The following is a 24,889-nucleotide window of genomic DNA, read 5'->3' on the forward strand; positions in this document are numbered from 1 at the left end:
CATTCAATCTCAACATCCGTACTTTCAGGATCTTGTCTGTGCCTGAACCTGCCGCCTCTAACACTTTGCCGAGGTTGGTGAGAGCCTGCGTCTGGAACATGTTGTTAGCATGAATCTCATCTGATACCATGGAGTGCTCGCTCACAGTTCTATCCGCAATGGTTCCCTCGACAATCGAGTTTGTCTGGGGGTTCATGCCGATTGACCCGGAGCAGAAGACGAAGCCGCCGTGAACCATAGCCTGTGACAGTGGAGGATAGGGGCCGGGAGCCTCCTTGGTAATAATCGGCTTCCGCTGGCAATCAGACATCATTTGGACTTGTCAGATTTAGATTGAGTATTCGAGGATTATGGTTTATCATTGTCGTTTTTCTTTGATGGCTCCCAGGCGTGATGTGTTCTTTAAAGCCGCCGGTTTTGCAATAACTTCACCAAAAATGAATGGCCAGCAGAGAATCGGTACGATCCGACCCGGACATCCAATCTCAGACAAGCAGCTGGCCCCACGCAGCACGCCCCTGGAATGTTGTCAGGTGATTCCATGGATGAATGCGTTGGGAAAGGATTGATCTGATTGAAATAGCCCGATTCAAACACAGCCACTTGAAGGTCACTCCTTTTAGCATTGGATAGCTACCGTATAGGCCATCTCCTCTATTACTCATACCTCCTCTTCAACGCACTCGGTTTGCTTCACTGCCCGCCCATCATGTCGCCCCCATCTCAGACTCAGTGTCAGGTTATGTTGGCGGAAGCTCTCCAGCAATACGAAACTCGAAATACTAAGTCTTTGGAGTACCACAACGCTGCTTTGGAAAGTCTTCCGGGTGGTAATACCAGAACTCTTCTTCATGTTTCCCCATTCCCGATCGTCATGGTACGGGGAGAGGGATCTAAACTGATTGATCTCGACGGTCACGAATACTGCGATTTTGTGGGAGAGCTGACCGCCGGACTCTTCGGCCACTCGGAGCCCAAGATCAAGGCATCTATGTCAAATGTCTTATCGAACATCGGCTTAAGTCTCGGAGCCACCAACATCTATGAAAAGCAATACTCGGAACTGCTATGTGCTCGTTTCAACTTGAAAAGTCTTCGGTTTTCAAATTCAGGCACTGAGGCAAATTTGCACTGCATTGCCGCCGCTCGCAAATTCACTGGGAAACGCAAGATTGTGGTGTTCAGGGGCGGATACCATGGAAGCCTCTTGTCATTCTCTCTCGGGGCTGCGCCGAACAATGTCGACCAGATGGACTGGATCATCTCTCAATATAACGACGTTCAGCAGTTGGCTGATGCTTTTGAGAACAACAAAGGGGATATCGCTGCGGTATTGGTGGAGGGAATGCAAGGCTCTGGAGGCGCGATTCCTGCAACCACTGAGTTCCTTCGCGCGATTAGAGAGCATTCTCGCGCCGCCAGCGCACTCTTCATACTCGACGAAGTCATGACATCTCGACTCTATGGCGGTGGCATAGCCTCCACATTCGATCATGACTTGGCTCCGGACATGAAGACGTTCGGGAAGTACCTTGGCGGCGGTATGCCTTTTGGCGCCTTCGGAGGGCGTCGCGACGTTATGGCCGTGTACGACCCACGAATGCAGGGATCTCTTGCCCATTCAGGCACTTTCCAGAACAACACTCTCATGCTCAATGCAGGCTACACTGGCCTGTCCGAAGTATTCACACGTGAGGTAGCTGACGCATTCCACCAGAGGGGCGAGGCTCTACGTGCGCAGCTACTAGAGGTATTCCAAGGGACTCGATTCACAGTGACGGGCCTTGGAACCCTCATGTGTATTCACGCCACCACGAACGGGTTGTCCCGGGATCAGATACAATGCAAGGACGACTGGACAATGGTAGAAGACGGGGATCTGAAGCGGCTCTTCTGGTTGGAAATGTTGGAGGCAGGGTACTGGATCCACCCGCGCGGTAGTATGGCCTTGAACCTGGCTCTGATTGCAGCGGACATGGATCGGTTTGTTGGGACGGTCCGGGACTTCTGCAAAAGACATCAAGCGATGATAAGAAAGTAGATCAGATAGCTTCATAAATTCTACTTGACGTTTGGTATCTCCTGATTCGGGTCAACCCGTTACCTTAAGCATTCGACTGCTGATAGTGTGCCGTCCGGATCGACCCTCAGTAGAACCAACGTGCGGGCATTGAGACCTCATTACGCCTTATCAACTCAGGTGCATAATTATTCGGGCCATACCTATCAGATGACGACAATCAATTCCAGCAGCGATTAGGCAGGATCGACCGCGACCTTATCAATGGACAGCCAAGTACTTGGCGTTGGGGGCACATCCGGGGTGGGGTATCGGCCGCGTCGGTCGGAAATGCGGAACCGCCCGACTGTAGACTGATACCCTCAACAGGCAGTTTGCAACTTTAGATTGTTGAGCGATGCAGAGTTTCTGACTTTGTCTTACGCTGATATAGCTATTCTTGCAAAATTTGAGAAATCGCAGGTGTTTTCTCGCGAACAACCGATTCCCCGAACCAACCAGCTCTCATTTCTTCGCACTCCGCCATACCAAAACCAATGTCTCATCACGCAGGTGTCAAGCCCATCACGGCCGCACCTGAAGACGCACAGGACGACGTCAAGAAAGCGCCAACATACGACGACGATATCGAAACTGCCAGTGAAAGAATCGGCTACAGTCATACCACTGACCAGCAAGATGCCACTTTGAACGGCGTCTTTGGCGCTGCTGCTGCCGCTGGTGGCGAACAGTTTCGCGTGTTGGGAAAGTGGAAAACGGGCATCGTATTGATTCATACCGAGGTTGGAATCGGCATTCTTGCCTTGCCATCGGTTCTCCAACGCATCGGCCTCATTCCCGGTCTCATCGCAATCCTGGGCATCGGAGCTTTATCCACTTACACGGCATATGTTCTCCTACTGTACTGGAAGAGGTATCGCCACATCGACAACCTCCCGGACGCGCTGCAAGTTCTTGGCGGCAAGGTCTTGGCGACTGTTGGTGCCGTCGGTCTCATCATCAACCTCAGTCTTGCTTGTGCCTCGGCGTGTTTGGCTATCAGCGTCGCTCTCAACACACTCACAGGACACAGCATGTGCACGGTGTCATTTATTGGATTCGCGGCGTTGATATGCTATGTGTTGTGTATTCCAAGGAAGATGAATTTCGTTGCTTATTTCTCATGTAAGTTTTGATACTTCGTATCTTCAACATTTGGTGTCTAATACCATCCATAACTCAGGGCCTGCCACGTTTGGCATATTTGTCCCAATTTTCATAGTTGTTATCGCCTTGGCCGTAGCCTCACCACAACTCGCTCCCCCCGGAGCCGACATCAAAATCAAGCTGTGGGGGAACCCAACTTTCCAAGAAGGATTCACCGCTATTCTCAGCATCTGCTACTCTTTCGGTGGCAGGCAAGGCTTCTTCACAGTCATGGCTGAGATGAAAGACCCAGCAAAGGATTACGTCTCCGCCCTGGTTATTTTGCAGTCCTTTGCCATCCCTATCTATCTCGTCACTGGAGGTGCCATCTATGGACTCGCCGGCGACTATGTCACATCCCCTGCTATTGGAACAGCTCCTTTGCTCCCAGCCAAGGTAGCTTACGGCATTCTCCTCTCGACCCTTTTCTGCACAGGCCTATTTTACGGTCACGCCGGCATCAAATACCTTTTCGTCGTAACCATGCGCGACTTGCTCAAGATCCCACACCAAATGACAACCAACACCGTCAAGTCATGGAGCATCTGGGTTCTCCTGGGAACAGGGTTCTGGATCTTGGTCTTCGTCCTCGCGAACGCTATTCCAGTCTTCAACTCTATCATTGCTGTGTCATCTGCCTTGCTGGTTGCCTGGTTCTCATTTGGGTTACCTGGAATTTTCTGGCTGCATCTCAATTGGAAACAACAATTTTCTAGCAAGCGCATGATCGGGCTGTCCTGTTTGAATTGGGGACTTGTGTTCATGGGCGCGTTCCTCAACACAGCGGGTATGTATGCGTCGGTTGATACGTTGGTGAAGGTGTTCTCGGACCCAGAGAGCACAATCAATGGGCCCTTTTCGTGTGCTGATAATAGCTTGTTTTGAACGGTATTTCGGCTGCGGAAGTTTCTCGTCATAAGCGAGGTGGAACAAACGCCTCACCACAGGCTGATGATAGGCTGTGTTATGCTACTGCGTACAATTCAGAGAGACTTTTTTCCTTGCCGGTTGAAATGACATGGGGAATACTATCATAGATTTTTATCAAATAAGGATAGCCAGACTTTTCATCGTCCTAGAATACTACTTGAACACTAGCCTGATTAATTTGACAACGTCGCATCGAAGTCTAAGGGATCAACAAAACAGACCTTGCTTTCACGGAAGAGGTGACACAAAGCATTCCATGACAATGTACCGGATTTCTTGCTAAAGAGATCCCTAATCACTATACCCATAAACCCTGAAGTCCATCGTCAGAGGTTCCTAACACGGGGTCCTTTTCCGGCTTAAGAACCGCCCACTCCTTCTCATATCCTCCATGATGCTCCCCACCCTTGCAAGAGTCCCAATACCCTCCGCCCTTTGGATACGCCCCGATCATTGTAAACCCCGTGATGCGGTCTTGAGTCTCTTTTAATGCCTTGCCAATGTCCCCTCCCGCAATATGATGTCCATCCCCAGGGGTCAAGAGTGTGAACGAGGCTTCAGGCTTGGTGTTGAATGTTTTGTGTGCTGTGCCTGCGGGCAGGACGAACACGTCGCCTTCATGGGCTTCCAACTCGATGCCTCCTGTCTCCTTATCCTTTCCGCAGGTGTTTTCCTTCATGTCCAGGGTGGTGTCTGCAACGCCAAAGCGGATCGTAGCTGAGCCGGAGAGGACAGCCATACACTCATGAACGCCAGAATGGTAATGAGAGCGTTGCGTCTCGCCGTATCGATAGATCCACTGGACTTCCCAGCCATTGTCATTGAACGTTTGGCAGACTCTGATGGCCGTCAAGTCATCTTGGGCTGAGAAGTAGCTTGGATAATGCAGAAGTGGATGTGGTGAATTTGGCATGAGTGCCGTCGCCGGCAGATGATACTTCCGGACATCAACCATGTTGGCGATTATTGAGAACTCATGTGAATGCAAAATACGGATCTAAAAGGCACACAGTTGAGCGTGTTTTAGGTCGCGTTTGGGACATCTGTTATCAAGACCATTCAGCCTTTGCCGCAGACACGCTGCGTCTCACGCGTCATTGATGCCCATAACGTCCCGCACCCACTTTCCGGACACCCCCTCATTCCGGACACCCAAAAATTATGCCCCCATATATCAACGCAGTAACTTAAACCTAGGACTTCTGCTATTCTGATGCAACTATAATACAACTTTCGCTATCACTAGGGTTTTCAGACTCGCTGGATTCATTTATACTATTTTCAAGTTCTCCCGCCTCGATTTGAGCCCTCCGAATAGCCTCAATATCAGCAAACTTCGAATTTGGGCTCATTTTGACCTTCTTGCGTTTCCTGGCCCTACTGGCATCAACCTCTGCTTGTAGTGCCTCAATCTTTCGCTGGGCTACTGCCAGTTGGTATGCCTTCTCATCAAAGCCCTTCTGAACCTTCCGAAAAAGCAGGCGTTGCGTATGCTCATCGTTATCCAGCTTGCTGAACAGGCTGAACTGATCCTGAAGCTCATCCCTCTTCTTGGGGGTTGACCAAAGGACTGCTGATGTATCTGCCGCCCATTTTTCGCTTGCTTTGCCATCAGAGAGCCCTTTGCAGACCTGACCAGCTGGTTTGGCAGGGGTTGAAGTGTTCTCAAGCAGCAGAGGGCTCATGAGGGGTCTAGCCATACTGATAGGCCACAAACCAGTCCATTTCCAGCCACTGATGATATTCTTGCTTGTCAGGGCTGCCTTACGCGCCTTGCCATAGCATACAACGAAATTTCTCTTGCCCACAACTGTACCAGCATCCCATTCAGCAAGTAATCCAAGCTCCTTCTTGTATGCTGCCTTGAGGGGCCCAAAAACCGACTGATCAAGTGGCTGAAGGACGTGTGACGTGTGTGCTGGCAAGAACAGCAAGTGTATCTTGTTTCTGAAGCATGTATACATGAAAGCAGTAGTCTCATGGCTTCCATGACCATCCAAGATCAACAATCTGACCTCTGAGGGGTCTGCTGGCTGGGTAGAAGGTATAAAGACCTCTGTTAACCACTTAACAGCTGTAGAGTCTGAAGTCCACCCGTTTTCTGTTGCTGTGAACTTCCAGGATTCGTATGGCGTCAGATCTAGAGGAAACCACTGCTGCTGGACACTCTTGCCCTTATATATAACAAGTGGAGGCAGTGCCTTGCCAGTTGCAGAGATACACTCAATTAGAGATGTCTAAGCACGCGATCCAGGCTGTTTCTTGCGGATAGAACGAGTTTCTGATGATCCAAGAACAAGCCTATTTGATCCTCTGCCTTCCAGAATACCAGACTCATCCATATTGTATCGATTGGAGGCTTTAATGGCTATGATCTCAGGGATGGCGAGGTGCTTGAACCATTGCCTGATGACATTAGTTGAGGCTCCGTTGATGCGCTGGGAATCAATTGCTCTGCTTCTCTGGACCCTTACAGATGGGTTTCTCTTGATAAAAGCCTGAACCCAGTTCTTCCCTAGAGGCTTGGCGTCTCCATGGATCTGTAGGATACGCTCAGCGAATTCCTTGAGTTGTTGATGGGTTGGTGGTAGGCCTAGGGCAGCCTGGATTCGAATCCATTCAGCCAAATGGCTTTCTTGGGTTGGAGAGAGCCTCTGTAGATCTGAGAAGGCAATATCTCTTGATTGGGTGCCTTGGATACGATCATAAAGAGTAGACTTTGGGACCCCATACTGCAATGCAGCTTTTCGCACGCTAAGCCCATTAGAGATCGCATTAAGAGCCTGATTAATCTCATACTCTGTATATTGACTCATATGGTCTAGAAGAAGATGTTAGATAAAGATGGAAATAAGTGAGATTAAGGTGGTGAAGCTATTCAGGATCAAAGTTGTATGAGAAAGATTTTATTGAGGCATTTTTAGGTGTCCGGAATGAGGGGGTGTCCGGAAAGTGGGTGCGGGACGTTAATAAACACCCAATACAACAACGGCTCAATCCGAGTAGGTGATGACAATGGAAAGTGTCGTTGAAGGCAAATCGGCCTGGGCCGGAATGCCGTGTGTATGGTACTCCTTGAGGAACAACCCGAAGACCGCTATGTTCTCCGCGTAGTGGACTTAGTCGGGAATCTTACAGAGTGACGAGCCCGTTCCCGTCGTTTTTCATAATCAAGGATTGACTTATTTGTTGCAGATTGCTCACGTAAAATTGCTGATTACATTCGGTGACCAAACTTTGAGCAAGATAGAACGAGCCATGGATGCGACCGTGTTTGTTGTGCACTACGCATCATCCCATGTGCCCCTGAATTTATACCCTCCCAATATATCACGCCTGGAACATCAGGAAGACAATTGCATTGTAGATCAAACCATCGCAATGCAAACTTCAATATACTAACAACATCTATGAAAGAAAGCTTCCGTTTGTCTCCTCCAGAACCAAGTCATACTCAGGCTTGAACTGCATGAAGACGACTTCTGGTGTTCCCGATCCCGCTTTTGTGAACCTGGCCGCCTCCTCCGTGACATATGGCTTCTGCACACCGTTCGCGGCGGCAGCTTCGGCCAGTAGTTGTGCCTGGCATGCCTGCTCAAGGGCGATGAAGAAAGCGGCTGCCTCGTCCACAGTTCCGCCGCAGGTAAGGATTCCATGATTCTGAAGAATGACGTTCTTGTGGTTTGGCCCCAGCGCCTTCGCGATTCTCTCCCCCTCGTCTTGAGCAAGAACAACGCCGCTGAAGCCGTCGTAAACGGAGAGGTCGTCGTAGAACATGCAACAGTCCTGGTTCAACATCTCGATGGGTTTTCCGAATGCAGACCAGGCTCTTCCATTGGGTGAATGACAGTGTGCAGCCGCGTTAACGTCCGACCGGGCTTTGTAAAGAGCCGCATGGATCATGAAGCCTGCTCTGTTGACTTTGTGGGTTGTCTTGGTGAGAGGTTTTCCCTCTTCGCTGACGAGGATGAGGTCGCTGACTTTCAGAAGTTTGAAGTGGACGGCGTAGGGGTTGATCCAAAAGCACTTTGGGTCGACGGGGTCGCGTAGGCTGATGTGGCCGCCTGCACCATCGTTGTAGCCGAAATTTGGCGAAGATGCGAAAAGCACCCACGAGGTGTTCTTTTGCCCATTGACGTTCAACGAGAGGATTGGTGAATGTTGGAATTACGTGAAGTTTGCTGATAAGATCCGGTACGTCATCAGAAGGATGTTGAGGACTTGTGTCGCTCATGACAATTTCTTGAGGAGGGGTCTGAGTGGTAGACTCAACCATCTTGATGGTTGATGTAGCCATGTTTGTGTAGATGTTATGAGCTTGTCCGAATAAAACAGAGATTCCAAACTCGGGTCTTTCACCGGAAGGTCGCTACCAAACACTTCACAATGAAGTCCAGATTGGATTGCTTTAAATCACAGTATCATGCATGGGTCACTCGGGTGATGCACCAATAAGCCCAAAGACTATTACCGGTGAGGGGATACTCCATTATTACCTCCTCACCTTTTTCAGTCCGTTGCGGAGTATGATTACCATAGTCGGGCCAACCCGACCTGATATCAACCACGCCCCTCTTCGGTCGGCCTGGGCCGCATTGTCTGATTGGCTGACGTGCATGCCTCCAGATGGCATCCTCCAACATTTCGACACAAGCATCGAGAATAGCTCTCCAAATTGCAGTTACATCCTTTGCCAAATAATTCGGGGTCGTTGAGCACTGATTTTCTGGAATCATTCTAAGCTGAAGTGAAACGCTCAGTGAGACCTTCACTCATTCGTACTACCCATCTTGGCCCAAGTCATGGAGACCTCCACACCGCAATCTCTAGGCCGCAAGCCCAGAGTCCTATCTATTGCATCTCCTTCCTATGCAGGCGAAGACTTTGTGTCAACGTTCCAATCTACTTTTGACCTTCATGTAAGTTCAATCCCTGACACGGGGATTCATGAATGGGTACTAACGATAGATCAGATCATCTTGCCTAGCGACAGGAAAGGCACAGTCCAAGCAATTTCAGACGCGAGGAAGTCCGATGGACCGTTTGAAGCCGTTCTGATTGGCATGGGCAACGGCAGCTACGAGAGATTTGACGAAGGCCTGCTGGGCCCACTACTGCCGGAACTCAAAATCGTTGCCTCCGTAAACGCCGGGTACAGCGAATTTGACATGGAATGGTTCAACAAAAACAAGATCGTGGTGACCAATACTGTTGACGCGGTCGCTGAGCCGACAGCAGATATTGCGATATTCTTGATGCTTGGAGCTCTCAAGGACACCTCCAGACTTGAAGCTGAGATTCGAAATGGTGGATGGCGTGGTGGGTCAAAGCTTCCCCTCCTGGATCCCAAAGGCCGAACGCTTGGGATCATAGGAATGGGAAAGATCGGAAAGGTGTGACACTCCAATATCTGATACGAGTGAAAGTATGGCGCTGATTCTTCCTTACCACTCAGCATGTCGCGCGCAAGTCGCAGGTTTTCGGTATGAATGTGCAGTACTACAGCCGGACCCAGCTTTCACCCGAAGAAGAAAGCCGCCTCTCTGTTGAGCATGCGGGTAGTCTGGAAGCCCTGCTCAAGACATCTGATGTCGTGTCAATCAACTGTCCACTCACTCCCGAGACACGAGGCTTGATTGGTTCTGATGAATTCGCAAAGATGAAGGATGGCGTCATCCTTGTCAACACTGGCCGTGGGGCAGTGGTGGATGAGGCAGCCTTCATTGAAGCGTTGGAGAGCGGCAAGGTTGCCCGGGCTGGTCTCGATGTTTTTAACAGAGAGCCCAACGTCAAGTGAGTCACAGCCTGGTCCAGGAACCCATGGTTTGAACCGAAGTTTTGAAAAGGCAGAACTGACCAGACCTGGCAGCTCATACTTCCGGAATAGCACCCGGTGTATTGTTCAACCGCATATGGGATCTTGGACTGACGTAGCCTGGGGGAACGCTTATCGCGAGGCTATGGATAACATCACAGCTTTTTTTGCGAACGGGAAAGCTATTTCACAAGTAAACTGGTTTTAATTTGCGCTGAATTTGATTCGGTTGGAAGCATTCGCGTCCGCCACCCGAGTGTTTGCCGTCAGGGCCGCAGGGGAAGCATGAGTTGTGTGTGTCAACACCCACATCGATGAACCTAAAGCCCAATAGAAATCATTCAATTTGTGCTTGATAGCCCGCGTGAATTCGACAAGCTTGACAACTTTGAATATTTTAGAAGGTCACTGGCGGTGGCGCAGGACCTCGTGTGTCACTGCACCAAGCAGATGGCCCCCAGGGTGGTGCTGCGTCGTAGCTGGCGTCCAAGATTGGCGCTGAGGTCAGATGTTGAAGGTCCACAGGAGTCACAGGGGTAGTGTTCCTACGGTTGGATGCATTTGGGGGCGGCCCTAGGCCTCCCGCATGATTAGCCCTCCAGCCCTGTCAGTGGAACTGCAAGAGTATCAACGATTGCTGTTTGATTGGCTTCTCGCAGCTGCGTAGGGCCGCTCGTGAAGGCAGTGCTGACATGTTGACGCAGAACAGGGGTCCTGTAAGCACTAAAAGTTGCCCGCTTCCCGCGGTCCTGGAGCGGCGAAGGATTCGGCCCCCACAGCGCATGTTGACATGGCTGGTATTAAAAGGCCTTGCATGCCCGTCTTCCGAACTGTGAGTCACAAAGGAGATATCATCATTGAGGCTCACCGTCGGCAGGTCATTGTCAGTATATGAGTCTCGAAGCCCACACGGATGCTTCCCGATGCAAATCTATCTGTCGAACTCTTTGGTACTCGACCTCGTCGATTCTCATCTGCCATTACCTTCTTCTTTCATTTCGCCATTCAACATACGAAACGGTCCGCTCTACTATGGCACCCAAGGCCGATGGGAATCCGAAATCACAGCAATGCTGCGTCAGTCAGGTCAACGACACTTTCATGGCTTTCCAACAGTTCACTTCACCTACGACCAGATCATACAGCTGGCGAAATCTGGCCGCACCTGGCCATAGTTGAGATGCGAACCGACACGTCGACAGGCGAGGCAACCAGCTGCCTCATGCGGAATCCGAACTGGATGCTGCCTGAAGTCAGGCAAAGCCAGGCGACCAGGCGACTGACGCTATCGCGAGGCAGATTTCGAGGCGGAGAGTGAGGCGGAAAGTTTGGGCCGGAGGCCTCGCTGAAGTCTCACCGCATGCAGGCAGAAGCGCCCTGAAATCCTTCGACACCCCTGACGGAGCATCAATTGGGCGACATCAGCTGCGCTGTATCTCAGCACCGCCTGTTCTCCACTTCAACGAGCCCGTCCATCCACCTCTGAGCTCTTCTTTTTCCATTTCCATTTCGTTCATGATGGCTGAGTAGCAGCATACTGCGGTATCGTCCCCTTTCTTCGCCCAGCCACAGTTGGTCGTTGAGCAATCAGCCTGATTTTCCCCTGCAAATATTCAGCATCAGTTCCAATCTTCTACAGCGCGAGTGTCCTCTCGCCGTCTGCCAGACGCCGGGGCGTGGACATGTCTGAAGTCAGACTTGACATTGCCTTGTTGATAGGCATTTGCGCGTTTAAGCTGTTATCCCGAAGAAAATCTGCAACTGCTTCTAGTCAGGCAGTTGATCAGACTGAAAGAGGTCCAAAAGGACATCAGAAGAAGAACACGGCAAGACTCCATGCGAGAAGTCGTCAAGCGTTGTTGCTGCCGAAAATACCTCGGTCCGTGCCCCAATCGCCGGCCAAACCGGACTGCCTTGAATCACTCCGGGGCATAGCTCTGATTATCTATTGCTAGGTAAGTTGACCACTTCTTCTGTCCAAGTCTTCATTCCTCCGGGCCTTCAGATAAGGAACAACAAAGCAATGCATCAAGATGATGGGCTTATGGAAGGCGCCTACACCAATCAGTGTCTTCGGCATGAGCAACATGCATTCGGCCTTCCCATTGGTACCTGATTTCTGCATATTTCCCCAAACAGAGCCTGGACTCTTCGATAGTTGCACCTGTCTTTGATGTGCCTGCGCCTCGGAGTGGCCTACCTCCCCCACACACTCCGCCTGGAGCTAGCCATGGCCCCGAACCCATGACGAGGGGACCAAGCATATCATCCATGTAAGGCCTCTTCCCTCTCGACGATGTACGAACGGACAGCTCCAATTGGACAACGATTGAAGACTTGGCTATCAGCTCTGGGCCTGGATTGGTGCTGCCCGCGACGTCGATTCAACCCGAGGCAGCCAGCCCATTGCAGCACTGCTATGGCCGACGTGCAGGGGGGAGAAGGGGGACAGTCTTCAAGCTTAGATGGAGCTTTTTCTGGCGGTGGTTCGCACCAATCCGTATGTCCCTATAAATATTTTGGAAAAATGGAATCCTGAGGAACTCACCTCGTACATCTTCACGCCGTTGGAAGTACCACTCTAAGCACTCCGTGATCCGTGACGACCAGCGTTTTCGCCTCAACTTTCGACTCATTAGATCAGCTGCTCAGCGACCCGTGCCTCATCCGTCTTGAAATCATGGACGCCCGATCTGACCGGTCTGCTCACTACGGGTACCACCACCAACTTGCGTTGTCGCCGCGATTCAACGTTCGGTGACTCACTGATGCTTTCTAGCAATGCCGCTTCCAAATCATCCCACAAGCACTCTTCGGCGGAATCACAAAGCATACTAGCCAGGCGGCGCATGGCCGCCTACGAGAACCAACCTGCCTCCCAAGACAGCAACATGTACCGCGTCGCCTACCAAGGAACCAGCATCAGCGAAAGTCAGGCACAACACCGCGCCAGGATCGAGGCAGAGCTTGCCCGCATCACGGCTCAGTCAAGAGGAGGCAGCCCATAGAGTCTAACGACCCCAGGCTCCCTAAACTGGCGTCGCTGAGACGTACACGACCGCTGAACGGGCAGCCAGTCTCTTCCAAGCTATTAACTCCTGGTCTTGTTGCCGGCTACAAGCCAGACCTAATATACCAACCATTTCTTCATTATTCGACACGCGCACTGGCTTGACCTTCGGCATAGGGCGTTTGGAAGGGTGGCAGGCACGTAGAAGGTTTCACGGAACATGATTCAATAACACAACCCCATTTCTATATATTACCCCCAGGCATTAAGTTACGAGATAGGTCTCTTGGGACTTGATACATTGTCTTTGGAACGCCCATTTGGTCTCTCTTCACCTTATTGTACTTCAAGCCTCCTCCAGTGACGTGCTCAAAGCACATATCTAAAGTCCTTGTTCTCGAACTCAGTCTGGTCCCTCATTCCAGCTTCCTTGCTGCTCTCCCTATTGGGCTCGCCGTACTTCTTGTCACGTTGGCGATTGACCAGGTACATGTAGACTAGATGAGCATTAGCGGCCGTGGTAAAATAGGTTATAGGATCACTGACGACATACCGAGCAGAGTTAGGTGGCAGATCAACTTGATAGCGTAGCCGACTAGGAGCCCAATCGTAGCTCCTCGAAAGTGCGGCGCCTCCGATTGCTTTACTACGAATGGTCCAGCAAAGTTTCCCCAGCAGTACGCCGTGCTGCGACTTCACGTAAGCCTAGTCCAGTAAACGCTTCATTCAGGTGGATTCACAAAACCATGGCGCTCGCGAGAGAACGATGTGTGTATCCGGCCATGTTGGAAGAGATGGTGGTGAGGGATATTGTGAAGCCGACTGACTGAGAGTTCACCAGCCAGAATGACACAAGCCGACCCCAGGTATTCGACTCAGGTAGATATGCCATACAGGCAGCCGAGGTTGTGCAAAGCAGATTGGCTACCGAAGCTGTAATCAGACGCGCTATTTTCTACAATGTCAGTTACCAGAGCCTTACATTAGCTGCGGGGTGACTCACAATCCTTCACATTCAGGATGACAGTGCCCCCAATGAGGAGAGCGACGATCTGAACCGCATCTCCAACCGACTTGAGCTGCGTGGTCTGTGTTGTGCTGAACCCCATGTCACGGATGATAACAGTGGAAAAAGAGTTGACAACCCCGTTGGGAATAGCTCTGTGCTCTTATCAGTAGGGGGGTTGTCTCATGAGAGGCTGCTACTGACGCTGCAAAAACGGACGTGAACAGCAGCAGAGTCTTTGGGTCGAAAGATCCCAAGAGAGCCTGTTTCTTGTCGAACGCTTTGTTCTTAATGCCAGTCTCGTTCTCAGAGACCCGTTTGACTGCAACAAGTCTTTCGCGGTGGTTCAGGAAGAACGCGTTCGAGGGCGAGTCTGGTAACAGAAACCAGATCACCAGCGACCAAACGCACGTCACTCCACCCAGCTTCCGAGATGTTCTCGTCAGGCAAATAGAACAGTCTGTCCATGCTAAACACGTACCATAAAGAAGATGAGTTCCCAGCGTTCCGGTTTCAGGTCAGCGGGGAGCTTGGACACGCCCATAGAGATGTAAGATCCGATCTCAGCACAGCGTTAGCTGGTGTTAGGTTTTCGTTTTCAGTTACGCAGAAAATACAGCAGACTCACGATACCTCCCCAGCCAAGAGACGAGCTAGGCATAGTGTCAGCTGATGTATGAGGCTCGGTGTGCTTTGACATGACACATACTACCATATGCACTGCCGAAGGGGTATCTCTTTGCGCGTATACCAGAAACCCGTCATGAGTGTCAAACCACTGGGTTCATTGTTAGAGACGTACAGCCTTTTCACTTTATTGGAAATTACCCACGGTGTAACGGCGGCTTCGAATATTCCCATGATGACTACCACGCATGTCAGCCATACGACGCTTAGCTACGGACAAAGGTGCGCACATCGGACACCCACTACAAGCATTGTCAATTACCTAGTAGTTTTGGTTAAAAGGATAATTGGGGGCTTGCGTACAAGCACTTGAGTAAGTTCGAGTTTGAGTCATTAGAATTACCATCAGACCCCAGAAGAAGATGCTGATGGCCATCACTCTTTGAGCAGGATATCTACCAATTAGCCAGCCGCAAGGATACTGGCCAAAGAAATACCCAGCATATACCACTGTGATAACACTTTAGCGATGCTGGCTTCGACCACGGCAAAGTAAATAGGACTCACTCGCTGAGAGGTAGTTGAACTGTTGGCCCTGAAGATTAAGTGCTGCTTGGTACCCAAAGAGGTTGGCATAGTTCAAGGACGTCTTATCCATGAACTGCAGAGCTTGGGTGACAAGAAACATGGGTAGGATGGTGAAATCAAGCTTCCATCGAAGTCGTCGCAGCTTTCGGTCGAGTTATCAGAAGTTGGGTCACTTTCGCTTCGAACCCACATCCACTAAGGGAAGAAGGAACAAACCTCTTTATCCGAGACCTCCAAGTCTATGGCTTCTAGGTACTCTCTATATCCGACGGCTTTCTCTTGGTGTTCTGCATCTAACTCCTGAAGTTTAAGATCAGACGAGGGTAGGACTCCCCGGTCGATATCACCGACGCCACTCTGTGGCTTGATAGGAGGGTCTGTCATTTCTGTTAGTATGATACTGAATCACGTCGCTCTTCAAACGAAGTTTTTAAGATGCAGATTATAATTGAACGTCCTTCGGACTTGAGAGGTTGCGGTAAGTAGAAAGAAGAGGAACGCCTCATGGTTGAAGAAGCGCTCATAATCAATCCTAAGGAACTAACCCCATGGGTAGCTTATGCGGGGAAAAGATCACAGGAAGACTGCGGGGAACCCACATCCCGCTGATGGCGGCATGGAGTGCGGGGGTCAGCACGCTAGGCAGATCGGATTCCTCCACTGATGTGGTCACTGTTTGAGTATGTGGTGTGGGTGACAAATCTGAGCGAGTGAGGAGAATGACGTCTGTTATCAACAGCCTGGCTGAGCCGATTTGCCGACAGCAAGGGAAACATCAGCCGACCATAAGACAATGCGTGACTACGGCACAATGGAATCTCATTAAGCTGGTAATAAGAATCGGAATCCAGCCAGCTTAGCATTCAACAACAGCCCGTAAAACCACCCAACATGTCTACGGACAAGACCCCAGGATATCTCGCCAAGCCGAGTGGTGAGTGTTGTCTCAAAGGCACGATCCACGAAGGTGAAGCACGTGGGTCCTGGGAAGTGATCGCAGATGTCGAGACTTACGTATCAAAACCGCCTACCGACAAGGAAAACGGCCAAATTGTGCTTTACTTCCCTGATGTCTGGGGTATGTTTGTCAACGGACTCCTGGTCATGGACGCCTTTGCGGATGGAGGGTACCTAGTATTGGGCATCGATTATTTCCGTGGGGTGAGGACGTTTCTTGAAGCACGCACTGATGACATGGAGCTGACTATTGCCGAAGGACCCAGTCTGGAAACATCGAAAAGACCGGAATGACACCTCGAACCCTGACTTTGACTACGAGGCTTGGAAACGCAAGCACACAGCTTTCGCGGATGTTGCTGTGCCCAAATGGGTCGACGCGGTCAAGCAACAATACGGAACGGAAACGACGGGGCTCGCTTGCGTAGGTTACTGTTTTGGCGCGCCGTACGTCTGCGATGAGCTGGCGAAGAATACAGTCACAGTTGGCGCATTTGCGCATCCGGCGTTTCTGAAGGAACGTCACTTCCTCAATCTTAAAAGTGAGATTTTGTCCATTTTTTGAAGATTCCCCAAGTCCGCTGCTGGATGGATCGGTGGTTCAAGGCTGCGAGGGAGTATGAGCTGATCTCACTGTGCTAGAGCCCCTCTTCATGTCCTGCTCCGAGATTGACCGTACGTTCGATGTACCATCTCGTAGACGAGCGTTAGATATTCTTCAGTCCGAGAAGAAGATCTATCACTATCAACTATTTTCGGGCGTTGAGCACGGGTTCGCTTTGCGCGGCGATCCCAAGCATCCGTACCAACGTAAGTAGCTCTACTGCTTGGAATACATCTGGACGTATTTAAATAACTAAAATTTCTCTAGGATGGGTGAAAGAGCAGAGCCTGGACGGGATTGTGAGTTGGTTCAACTATTGGCTGTCTTCTCCTTCATCCACAACGTCATAATCCGAGTCGTTGTGGGCGCTTCTGTAGACTTCTGTAATCATGGGAGTCTAGAATATTGGGAACGAAGCGATATTTGCATCGCAAGAGTCAACACCGATGGGTCTTTTTACGGCGGTCACCATTGGTGATTGTAATGTGCGGGAATGCTTACAATGTACCAAGCTATGGGCAGATTGCTTGAGAGGAGCATGGCATTATTCAATTGACATACGTATTGGGGACAGCTGGATTAAGACTATGGCTTCAAATCCTCTCTGTAGATTGTTTCCTGAATGGAAAAAGGAAAAAGCGCACGGAATACCCTTCATCAATCGGCAAGCCACCACAAAGTGTGCAGGCGCTGGTTCTACTCCATCTGAAGTCTGTCAGGTGTGTAAAAGATTGCAATACCCCGCTTGGTATCCCCGAACTCCGCTGCCGTGTGATGTCATGAAGGTTATCATTTTCCGCAATAGAAAAACAAGCGGATTGTTACTACAATTGGCTGCATCGCAAATCAGGAAGCTCTTGGGGTACGCGCCTAGACTCGGATCATCTTCTCAAGAACATCTCGAACTACCGATGCTCACATGTAACAGCAATTGAAACAAATTTTACCCGAAAGACAATTGAAGATTAAGCAAGCCGCCGGTATGGTTCCTCCTCGAGCTTTCGACTTCGCAGGAGATGTGGCGATCGTCACAGGCGCAGGCTCACGAATGGATCGTCTGTTCGCATGGTTCACCAACGCGGTCAATTTAGTCTATAGTATACTAACATACTTCAGGTGAAATTGGGAACGGTCGGGCTGCAGCAATCCTCCTTGCCAGGCATGGAGCCAAAGTCGCATTGCTTGACTTGAATGAGGACTGGGCTAGAGAGACCAAACGAATGATAGATGAGGAAGGTGGGACGTCTGAAATCATTCAGACGGACGTCAGCAAAGAGGACTCTTGCAGAGATGCGGTTTCTAAGACAGTTGAGCTATTTGGTGGCGTTCATATACTGGTCAATAACGGTAAGTGAAATTTTCTTGAAAGCATACGGCTTGTGAATGACAAGTCTGACTTCATGGACAGTTGGCGTGGGGGGCGCTATCGGAAATGCCACGAACATCAACCTCGAGGCATGGGAAAGAGACTTTCGGATCAACGTAACGAGCATGGTCATGATGTCGCGCTACGCAATTCCCGAGATGAGAAAGCAAGGGCGAGGTTCCATTATTAACATCTCTTCTGTTAGTGGTTGTAAGTCCAAGTGGTTAATGTTCTGGGCCGAGACATCGCAGTGCGACATTTCCCGGGTCTCACAACGAAGTAGTGAACACCGCTGACCAGTGAAACTGGCTTAGTACTTGGGGGTAACCCCAGTCTGCTCTATCCCACAACCAAAGGTGCAATCATTCAAATGACTAGAGCCATGGCTGCTCAACACGGCTCGGAGAACATTCGTGTCAACTGCATTGCCCCTGGCATGGTTTACACCCCTATGGTCCGTGGTCGTGGTATGACCGAGGAAACGAGACAAGCTCGGATCGACCAGAACTTGATGAAGAAAGAAGGTACGGCTTGGGATGTTGGGTACGGTACGTATTTGTGAACGGCTAGTGCAGACCGACTCGCAATGGAGTAAAATCAGCTAATCACGAAGGTGTAGCCATTTTGTTCCTTGCTAGCAAAGAGGCTGGGTGGATCACAGGACTCGTTATGCCTGTTGATGGTGGTGTATGTCTTCTTTGCCCAGCGACATCTCTACTAGCATATGGTGTGCTGATAGACTTAGACAACCGCTGGCAGATCAGATAGACCGGCTCTCATGGCCGATGGTCTAGCGGCTGAGAACACCGGTATTGAGAACTAAAGAATTAGTGAACAGCGGAAGCCCAGGAACGAGACCTGCTGGGGGGGGGGGGGGGGGGGAGGGGGTAGTGGGTAAAACAACACAGGCGTAATTATCTCTGGAACTTTCGTGTATTCTGGTCAACCTTCGAAGGCATGAGGTTGACTACTTTAGCTGACTACTCATGGTGCCGTAGCCATACCATTCCTCGCTAGCAAAGAGACATGCTGTATCACCGGTCTCATCGTGCCGGTCGTTGACGGCGTAAGTGGGAGTTGCCATGAATTCAGTTTGAGAATGTCAGGCTCATCTTTGAGTTTAGAACACTGCCGGAAGGGCGGATAGACCAGCAGGCAGACGCTCTAGCAGAGCACATGGTTGGCGACCAAGACTCAATCATTGGGCAAAAATCAAAAAGCACATGGCGAGACCCTCCACATGGGATCCCTTCATTAAAGGACATTCCGACTCTACTGTCCCGATCATGTCGACCATTTTTATACATCGAATTCTGTTTCTCACGACCGACTACCATTTCAAGCGTATTCGTTCACCCAGCCGCCCCGGCCGAAAGAAGCAAGTACCGCAGTTGACACAGGACGAAGGCACACTCGTTGTCAAATTCGTCAGCAACGAACATCTTATAGTCCGAGTTAGTCGCGATCTAGTCTTCAAGGGCCATTCGAGGTCAAAATCTGAACTAGCTCTGGCGGTTTTTGAATTTAAGGGTATTCTTCGCGACGTAGAAAGGGAGGAAGACGAGAAACTTGAGCGGCTAAGGAAGAGGAGAGGTCCGTCGCCTGGCGAGACCTGGTTCGAACGCGCCCACCCAATGGGTTATTGGAACTAGTGTTATTAACCTTGTCGGCAATGAACTTGTGCGCTGAGACCCGGTCTTCGCTGATGGTGTTTCCTTTCCTTCTCTGTTACTCTGGTAAGAGGGGGGGAAAGGTATTCCATGAATGTCAAGTAAATAAGAGTATGGCAATTATTTCATTCACACCTGATACGCAATCATCTCTATGGACTGAAGCTTTCTACACTTGGGATCTTTGCAAACTCTTAGACTTTGGGGAATTAATCGAGGTTTAGTTCAAAATACGCCACCCATCCAAACATCGTCCTCCGTAATGGAAGACGACTCGGCCTCACTAGGCCCCATTGTACTGTGGCGAAAGCTCAGAGATAGTGTCAAAAACGTCGCAATTCATTGAGTTCTTCGAGAATTATGTCCAAGCTCAGGGTTCAGAAGCGCCAGCTGTATCCGCGGCAGCCCTCCAGCCGTAGACTACAAAGAACAAGCAACGAAAACTACTACCGGCATCCCATCCCGCGGCAGCGAATTAAGAAGCCGGTCAAATGAGCGAAATTTGAGGGAAACATTCTTGGCTTTCAAATACTCAAGTTGCGAGGACAAACACAAGCTATGCAGAAATCCTAAATTGTGTTCAGCGGCTCTTGGCCACCCATGCCAACCGTCCAGCATTTTGGGCCAGGGCCAGAGCCACACCAAGAGTCACCACTGTGAGCGTTCCGGTAGTCCAGCCAAACCAAGAAGATACGGCAGAGTTCTGAGGCAATTCGTCATTGTACGGTGTTGCATGGGGTCGTTCCGGGGCAGGGAGCTTCTCAATGCGTGGACCAGCGAGAGACTGCTTAAGTACCTCTTTGAAAAATAGGTCGTCCCCGAGCCAGGGCAAAACGTAGTGAATGAGAATTCCTGAAAACGGAGGCTGTTGGCAAAGAAATGAGCCATCACGACGACCCTTCTTCATCATGCTCGAGGCTCGTTCGTATCGAATAGCGCAAACTTCACCAAGCGCCTTCTCGATGAACTCGAGTTGCAGGTCTGGAGAGGATGGGATCTCGCTCCGCGTGAGGGCGTTGACGAGATTCGCTGCCGCCTCAATCGCACCATTTCCTCCTTGAGCAGCAATCGGATGGACCTGGAAGACGTTGTCAGCGCGTGTTTCCACGACAAAGCACATGTGCTCATGGTGGATGGGTCGCAGTACCTTGGTTGCCGCATCTCCGATGATCAAAATGCGCTGGAAATGCCACCTCCTGAAGACGTGCTCTTTTAATGGAACCAATGTAGACTTGATGCGGTTGTCGTAGAGATCCCCGAACGTCATGTCTTCCGTGATGTGCTCGTCTCGGTATTGAGTCGCGAGGAGCAGCTCGTCGTCTTTAGAAAACTTCGGGATGTCTTTTCCATGCTTGGTCCCATCTAATTCATGGAACAGAAACCGATGTACTCGGCCGCCTGGTGCCGATATGACCAGGTACAGGTGTCCACGGAAGAAGGAGGACTGTTGAGTGGCACCGGGTGGGAAATTCGTCGGCTATTTGGAAATGCCGAAGATGCATTTCATGCTCGATTGCACGACTGTGCGCATTTGTTAGTATGCCTGTCTTCACAGGACTGGGGCAACGGCGATGCTGTGGAAGTCTCTCTTCACTTACTTGATCTCTCCTCGGGAGGAAGTGCGTTCGGATCAGAGACACTGGCTATCCGCCACATCTCTTGTCGTACCTTAGTGTGAACTCCATCGCCGCCTACCAAGATATCGCCAGCATATGTCGATCCATCTTCCGTTTTCACCACAAATCCAGTAGATCTGGTTTCCACATGAACGACGCGCTTGTTGGCGAGTACTTTGTCCTTCTGCTTCAAGTTTTCGTACAGAATCTGCAGTAGCATCTGTCTGCCCACCCACAAGGATGCGTATCCGGCACTTTGTCTGTCAGTATCATGAGCATCGACGACTGAAAGGAATTGACTAACTGTTTCTCTATTCTTTCAGAGATGGTTGGACCGGGGTTTGAGGAAATAGGCTTCCCCTTGGCGTCGCGAAAGACCACTCAGTGGTAGTAGTTCCCAGCAGCTTCTCGAAGTCGCTCATAGCAGCCCAATTGGTCCAGAATACGCAGGCCGTTGGGAAGCAAGCCGATGCTGGCTCCGACTTGGGGCGCAATCTGAGAATACGCTTCGAGAATCGTGTAGTCGAAGCATGTTGGCAAGAGAAAGGCCGGCGACACTGCCGCCTACGATGATGATCTTGATACCCATGGCGTTTGCGTTGCACGATGAAGCATGAAATGACTAGCGATAATGGAACATCAAAAAGACTGGGAGAAATTGCAAATATAGATTCTCTGTGACCCATTTCACTGGCTTGGGATGGTCTCACCCGTGTTCAATGCCGCACGCTGATCGCAGCCTTCGGATCTTGGCAAGTTCCGCTCCGTCGGCATCGTGGTATCACGGAATCAGGACCTTGCATCCCGCGATATCCACCGGCCGCAGCACTTGGCATGTAACAGCTCGTATCGCCAGTTTTTCAAATACCAAGGCGTATCATCGCCTCCTGAGCCAAGTGTCCCCACAGTGTATTTATGGGATGTCGTGATAATAAGGACAAAGGGAGTAGCCGAATCTCCGATCTTCGGGACGAAGCGGGAGCGACCGATGCATCAGCGCACCTCCCTAGTCATTCAACTCTGCACCAGTGGATGGCCTTTACACCGTTTGCCCACTGTGTTGCTCTAGGTTTCTGGAGTCTCCAACTACTTTACATTAATGGTTCCCTCCAAAACTGTTCCGAAGGCACTTGAATCCCCCCAAGTCCGTCTGAAGGTCGTTGTAGAGCTTCTTGAGCCCAGAATTGGTTTCGTGCGACATAAAGATTTCCCTACTAGACCGCATGTTTCCAGACTCTCTCACAGCACAACACTTCTTCGCGTACTCGTTCTCATCAGCGCCTAATATGACGAAGTCTGTCTCATGGCAATGCTATAGAATCACAGTCCGTTTGTCCTAGTCATTGATTCAACAGACCTAAATTTGCACAATGCAGAAGTCAGAATCACTGCCTAATTCAATCAGACCATTACCTGCGACGGTTTGGTATGAGGCAATCCACATGATTGTGAATTTCGGAATGATGGGCCCACAACTTTCGCCGTCTACGGGCGCCGTCATGGGGCCGCAAATCCGGAAACCTAGTGTCTCGCCGCTGCTTCGGCGACTCGTTACTTGCGTGACCTCAGGTTGTCAGTCTGTCTACGGCTGTACGTAGATTAAAGCCAATCAGCCACGCACGATAAGTCTTCGACCGGCTCCTAGGGAAACTGCAGTTTGCCTCGGGCAACTTCTCTCAATGGAACCCGCTGTTACTGGTAGGTTCACGATTGTATGCATGAGAAACGCGGGGTAGGTGGAAAAGTTCGTTGCAATGTGTATTCCCCGTGGGGAACCATAGCAGCACCAGATACCAAACTCGAGAGATTCTGAGCAGCGTCGATGCTGCACTCGGAGCAACAACCTCAGCGTTCGGTATACCATCAAATGACTCGGTACTGAACTTAATGCTGTCAGATTTGAGGAAAAGACTCGGCTGCATTCTTCCAGATACTCAAAGTTGTTTAAGACTACCTGGCCATCGATCAGCACAGAGGCGCCTTAAGCTACAAGCCTTTTTTCATGCAATCAACACTAAGCTCTCGACTCCTGTATCAACCAGCAAACATGTCTTCTACCAAGAATGATGAGCTCATGGCATTCTCCCCTGCTCTAATGGCTAAGTGGGAGGCCGCAGCCGACAAAGCATCGAGAGACTTCCGCTCTGATGTCGTCACGGTTCCAACGCCAGACATGATGCAGGTATGGCAGATCTTTTGTATCTACGACATCTGTATAGAGTTTTATGGAATTGTTGGACTGACCTAGGGTACATCAAAGGCTATCCTCGAGGCCACGGTGAACGACGATATCTACGATGTTGACGGCGACCCATCCGTCAAGGCTCTCGAGGCTAGGCTGGTGGAGTTGACTGGCAAAGAAGCCGCTCTCTGGGCAATCTCTGGCACTCAAGGCAACCAGATCTGCCTCCGCACCCATCTGACCCAGCCGCCTCATACCGTTCTTCTGGACTACCGTGCCCACGTCCATTGCTGGGAGTCCGGCGCCCTGCCAGTCATGTCTCAGGCGTCTGCCACCACGGTTCATCCTAAGAATGGATTTCACCTGACTCTCGACGATGTCAAACCCAACATGATTGCAGATGGAAACAGTGAGTTGCATTCGGATCCGCAAAAGCAGAAGTAGTATGTGTAACAGTTGTCGTACTCAGTCCATTTCCCACCAACACGTGTGGTGTCTCTGGAAAACACCCTCAGTGGTACAATTCTTCCCCTCAAAGGCGCCCAGGCCATCTCGGAATACGTGCGATCCTTCCCCGTACCAGAGGGACAGAAGCCAGTGGCAATGCACCTCGACGCCGCGCGTTTGTTTGACGGTGTCATTGGCGAAGGTGTGGATCTCAAGGCGTATGCAGCTTGTTTCGACAGCTTGTCCATCTGCCTGGCAAAGGGAATCGGTGCACCTATGGGAAGCGTTATCCTCGGAAGCAAGCAGTTCATCGAGCGTGCCAAATGGTTCCGCAAGATGTTTGGAGGTGGCACGAGGCAACCAGGAATGATGGCTGCGGCCGCGCTAGAAGCATTGAACTACACCCTTCCACGCATGAGCAAGGTTCATGCATTGACTAAGGCAACAGCGGCCAAGATCGAAGAATTGGGATACAAGTTCGCGCTCCCAGTCCAAACAAACATGATCGTTCTTGATCTGGCCGCCGTTGATATCCCGGCTGCTGCGTTTGTGGACTACTGCGCCAAACGTCGACTGGCAGTCTTCCCGAACGGAAGGGTTGTGCTTCATCACCAGAGTACATCGGAAGCAACTGACGCGCTGGTAACTGCATTAACGGAGCTCATGAGGGACAAGAGTGATGGGAAAGCTCTAAGCAATGCCGAGGTTCATGGAGGATATTCCTAGATTCGGACAAAATAAACGGACTGTCCCGGCGGCCCATCTCCGGAAATAACAGCATATACTTGAATACCATCTTATAAGCAGCAACATTTAGATTCGTTGGGTACTAGACACAGCATTTATCATTTCCCGAGATGACTCAC

At 50.5% G+C, this 24,889-nt stretch overlaps 12 protein-coding genes across 12 annotated transcripts; 6 read left to right on the plus strand and 6 right to left on the minus strand.

The window, feature by feature from the left end:
• Positions 1-24: 24 nt before the first annotated feature.
• RIDA (2-iminobutanoate/2-iminopropanoate deaminase) lies at positions 25-310 on the minus strand (the record flags this gene model as incomplete). The annotated part of the gene is made up of 3 exons (XM_037317622.1): positions 25-31; positions 63-91; positions 146-310. 3 exons carry the CDS (start codon positions 308-310, stop codon positions 25-27), a joined length of 201 nt encoding a protein of 66 aa, XP_037183655.1.
• Positions 311-874: 564 nt separating this feature from the next.
• On the plus strand, positions 875-2,041 carry CGCA056_v002365 (putative aminotransferase; the record flags this gene model as incomplete). Its single annotated transcript, XM_037317623.1, has 1 exon — positions 875-2,041. One exon carries the CDS (start codon positions 875-877, stop codon positions 2,039-2,041), a length of 1,167 nt encoding a protein of 388 aa, XP_037183656.1.
• Positions 2,042-2,556: 515 nt separating this feature from the next.
• On the plus strand, positions 2,557-4,090 carry mtr-7 (N amino acid transport system protein; the record flags this gene model as incomplete). Its single annotated transcript, XM_037317624.1, has 2 exons — positions 2,557-3,184; positions 3,243-4,090. 2 exons carry the CDS (start codon positions 2,557-2,559, stop codon positions 4,088-4,090), a joined length of 1,476 nt encoding a protein of 491 aa, XP_037184225.1.
• A 343-nt stretch (positions 4,091-4,433) lies between these two features.
• yjlB-1 (Uncharacterized protein) lies at positions 4,434-5,090 on the minus strand (the record flags this gene model as incomplete). The annotated part of the gene is made up of 1 exon (XM_037317625.1): positions 4,434-5,090. The coding sequence occupies one exon, from the start codon at positions 5,088-5,090 to the stop codon at positions 4,434-4,436; it is 657 nt and encodes a 218-aa protein (XP_037184226.1).
• A 2,453-nt stretch (positions 5,091-7,543) lies between these two features.
• Positions 7,544-8,432, minus strand: CGCA056_v002368 (Meiotically up-regulated gene 14 protein; the record flags this gene model as incomplete). Its single annotated transcript, XM_037317626.1, has 2 exons — positions 7,544-8,257; positions 8,307-8,432. 2 exons carry the CDS (start codon positions 8,430-8,432, stop codon positions 7,544-7,546), a joined length of 840 nt encoding a protein of 279 aa, XP_037182765.1.
• Positions 8,433-8,937: 505 nt separating this feature from the next.
• Positions 8,938-9,932, plus strand: CGCA056_v002369 (putative 2-hydroxyacid dehydrogenase; the record flags this gene model as incomplete). The annotated part of the gene is made up of 3 exons (XM_037317627.1): positions 8,938-9,054; positions 9,109-9,528; positions 9,591-9,932. 3 exons carry the CDS (start codon positions 8,938-8,940, stop codon positions 9,930-9,932), a joined length of 879 nt encoding a protein of 292 aa, XP_037184227.1.
• Positions 9,933-12,630: 2,698 nt separating this feature from the next.
• Positions 12,631-12,958, plus strand: CGCA056_v002370 (uncharacterized protein; the record flags this gene model as incomplete). Its single annotated transcript, XM_037317628.1, has 2 exons — positions 12,631-12,665; positions 12,730-12,958. The coding sequence occupies 2 exons, from the start codon at positions 12,631-12,633 to the stop codon at positions 12,956-12,958; spliced, it is 264 nt and encodes an 87-aa protein (XP_037183429.1).
• Positions 12,959-13,329: 371 nt separating this feature from the next.
• CGCA056_v002371 (putative transporter) lies at positions 13,330-15,565 on the minus strand (the record flags this gene model as incomplete). The annotated part of the gene is made up of 13 exons (XM_037317629.1): positions 13,330-13,457; positions 13,514-13,647; positions 13,701-13,908; positions 13,964-14,121; positions 14,171-14,391; positions 14,448-14,528; positions 14,595-14,619; positions 14,676-14,744; positions 14,799-14,832; positions 14,884-14,895; positions 14,957-15,103; positions 15,161-15,323; positions 15,398-15,565. 13 exons carry the CDS (start codon positions 15,563-15,565, stop codon positions 13,330-13,332), a joined length of 1,548 nt encoding a protein of 515 aa, XP_037183428.1.
• Positions 15,566-16,072: 507 nt separating this feature from the next.
• Positions 16,073-18,931, plus strand: CGCA056_v002372 (putative oxidoreductase; the record flags this gene model as incomplete). Its single annotated transcript, XM_037317630.1, has 10 exons — positions 16,073-16,342; positions 16,398-16,680; positions 16,781-16,948; positions 17,010-17,041; positions 17,671-17,797; positions 17,859-18,089; positions 18,151-18,318; positions 18,423-18,656; positions 18,728-18,795; positions 18,854-18,931. The coding sequence occupies 10 exons, from the start codon at positions 16,073-16,075 to the stop codon at positions 18,929-18,931; spliced, it is 1,659 nt and encodes a 552-aa protein (XP_037183235.1).
• A 1,427-nt stretch (positions 18,932-20,358) lies between these two features.
• Positions 20,359-21,045, minus strand: paxM-1 (FAD-dependent monooxygenase paxM; the record flags this gene model as incomplete). The annotated part of the gene is made up of 1 exon (XM_037317631.1): positions 20,359-21,045. One exon carries the CDS (start codon positions 21,043-21,045, stop codon positions 20,359-20,361), a length of 687 nt encoding a protein of 228 aa, XP_037183234.1.
• Positions 21,046-21,281: 236 nt separating this feature from the next.
• Positions 21,282-21,614, minus strand: ctvC (FAD-dependent monooxygenase ctvC; the record flags this gene model as incomplete). Its single annotated transcript, XM_037317632.1, has 2 exons — positions 21,282-21,286; positions 21,377-21,614. The coding sequence occupies 2 exons, from the start codon at positions 21,612-21,614 to the stop codon at positions 21,282-21,284; spliced, it is 243 nt and encodes an 80-aa protein (XP_037183432.1).
• A 1,827-nt stretch (positions 21,615-23,441) lies between these two features.
• gly1 (putative low-specificity L-threonine aldolase) lies at positions 23,442-24,749 on the plus strand (the record flags this gene model as incomplete). Its single annotated transcript, XM_037317633.1, has 3 exons — positions 23,442-23,576; positions 23,643-23,985; positions 24,046-24,749. 3 exons carry the CDS (start codon positions 23,442-23,444, stop codon positions 24,747-24,749), a joined length of 1,182 nt encoding a protein of 393 aa, XP_037183431.1.
• Between the last annotated feature and the right edge of the window lie 140 nt (positions 24,750-24,889).

The sequence above is a fragment of the Colletotrichum aenigma genome, assembly GCF_013390185.1.
Source record: "Colletotrichum aenigma strain Cg56 chromosome Unknown KSG_Cg56_contig02, whole genome shotgun sequence".
Lineage (NCBI taxonomy): Eukaryota > Fungi > Ascomycota > Sordariomycetes > Glomerellales > Glomerellaceae > Colletotrichum > Colletotrichum aenigma.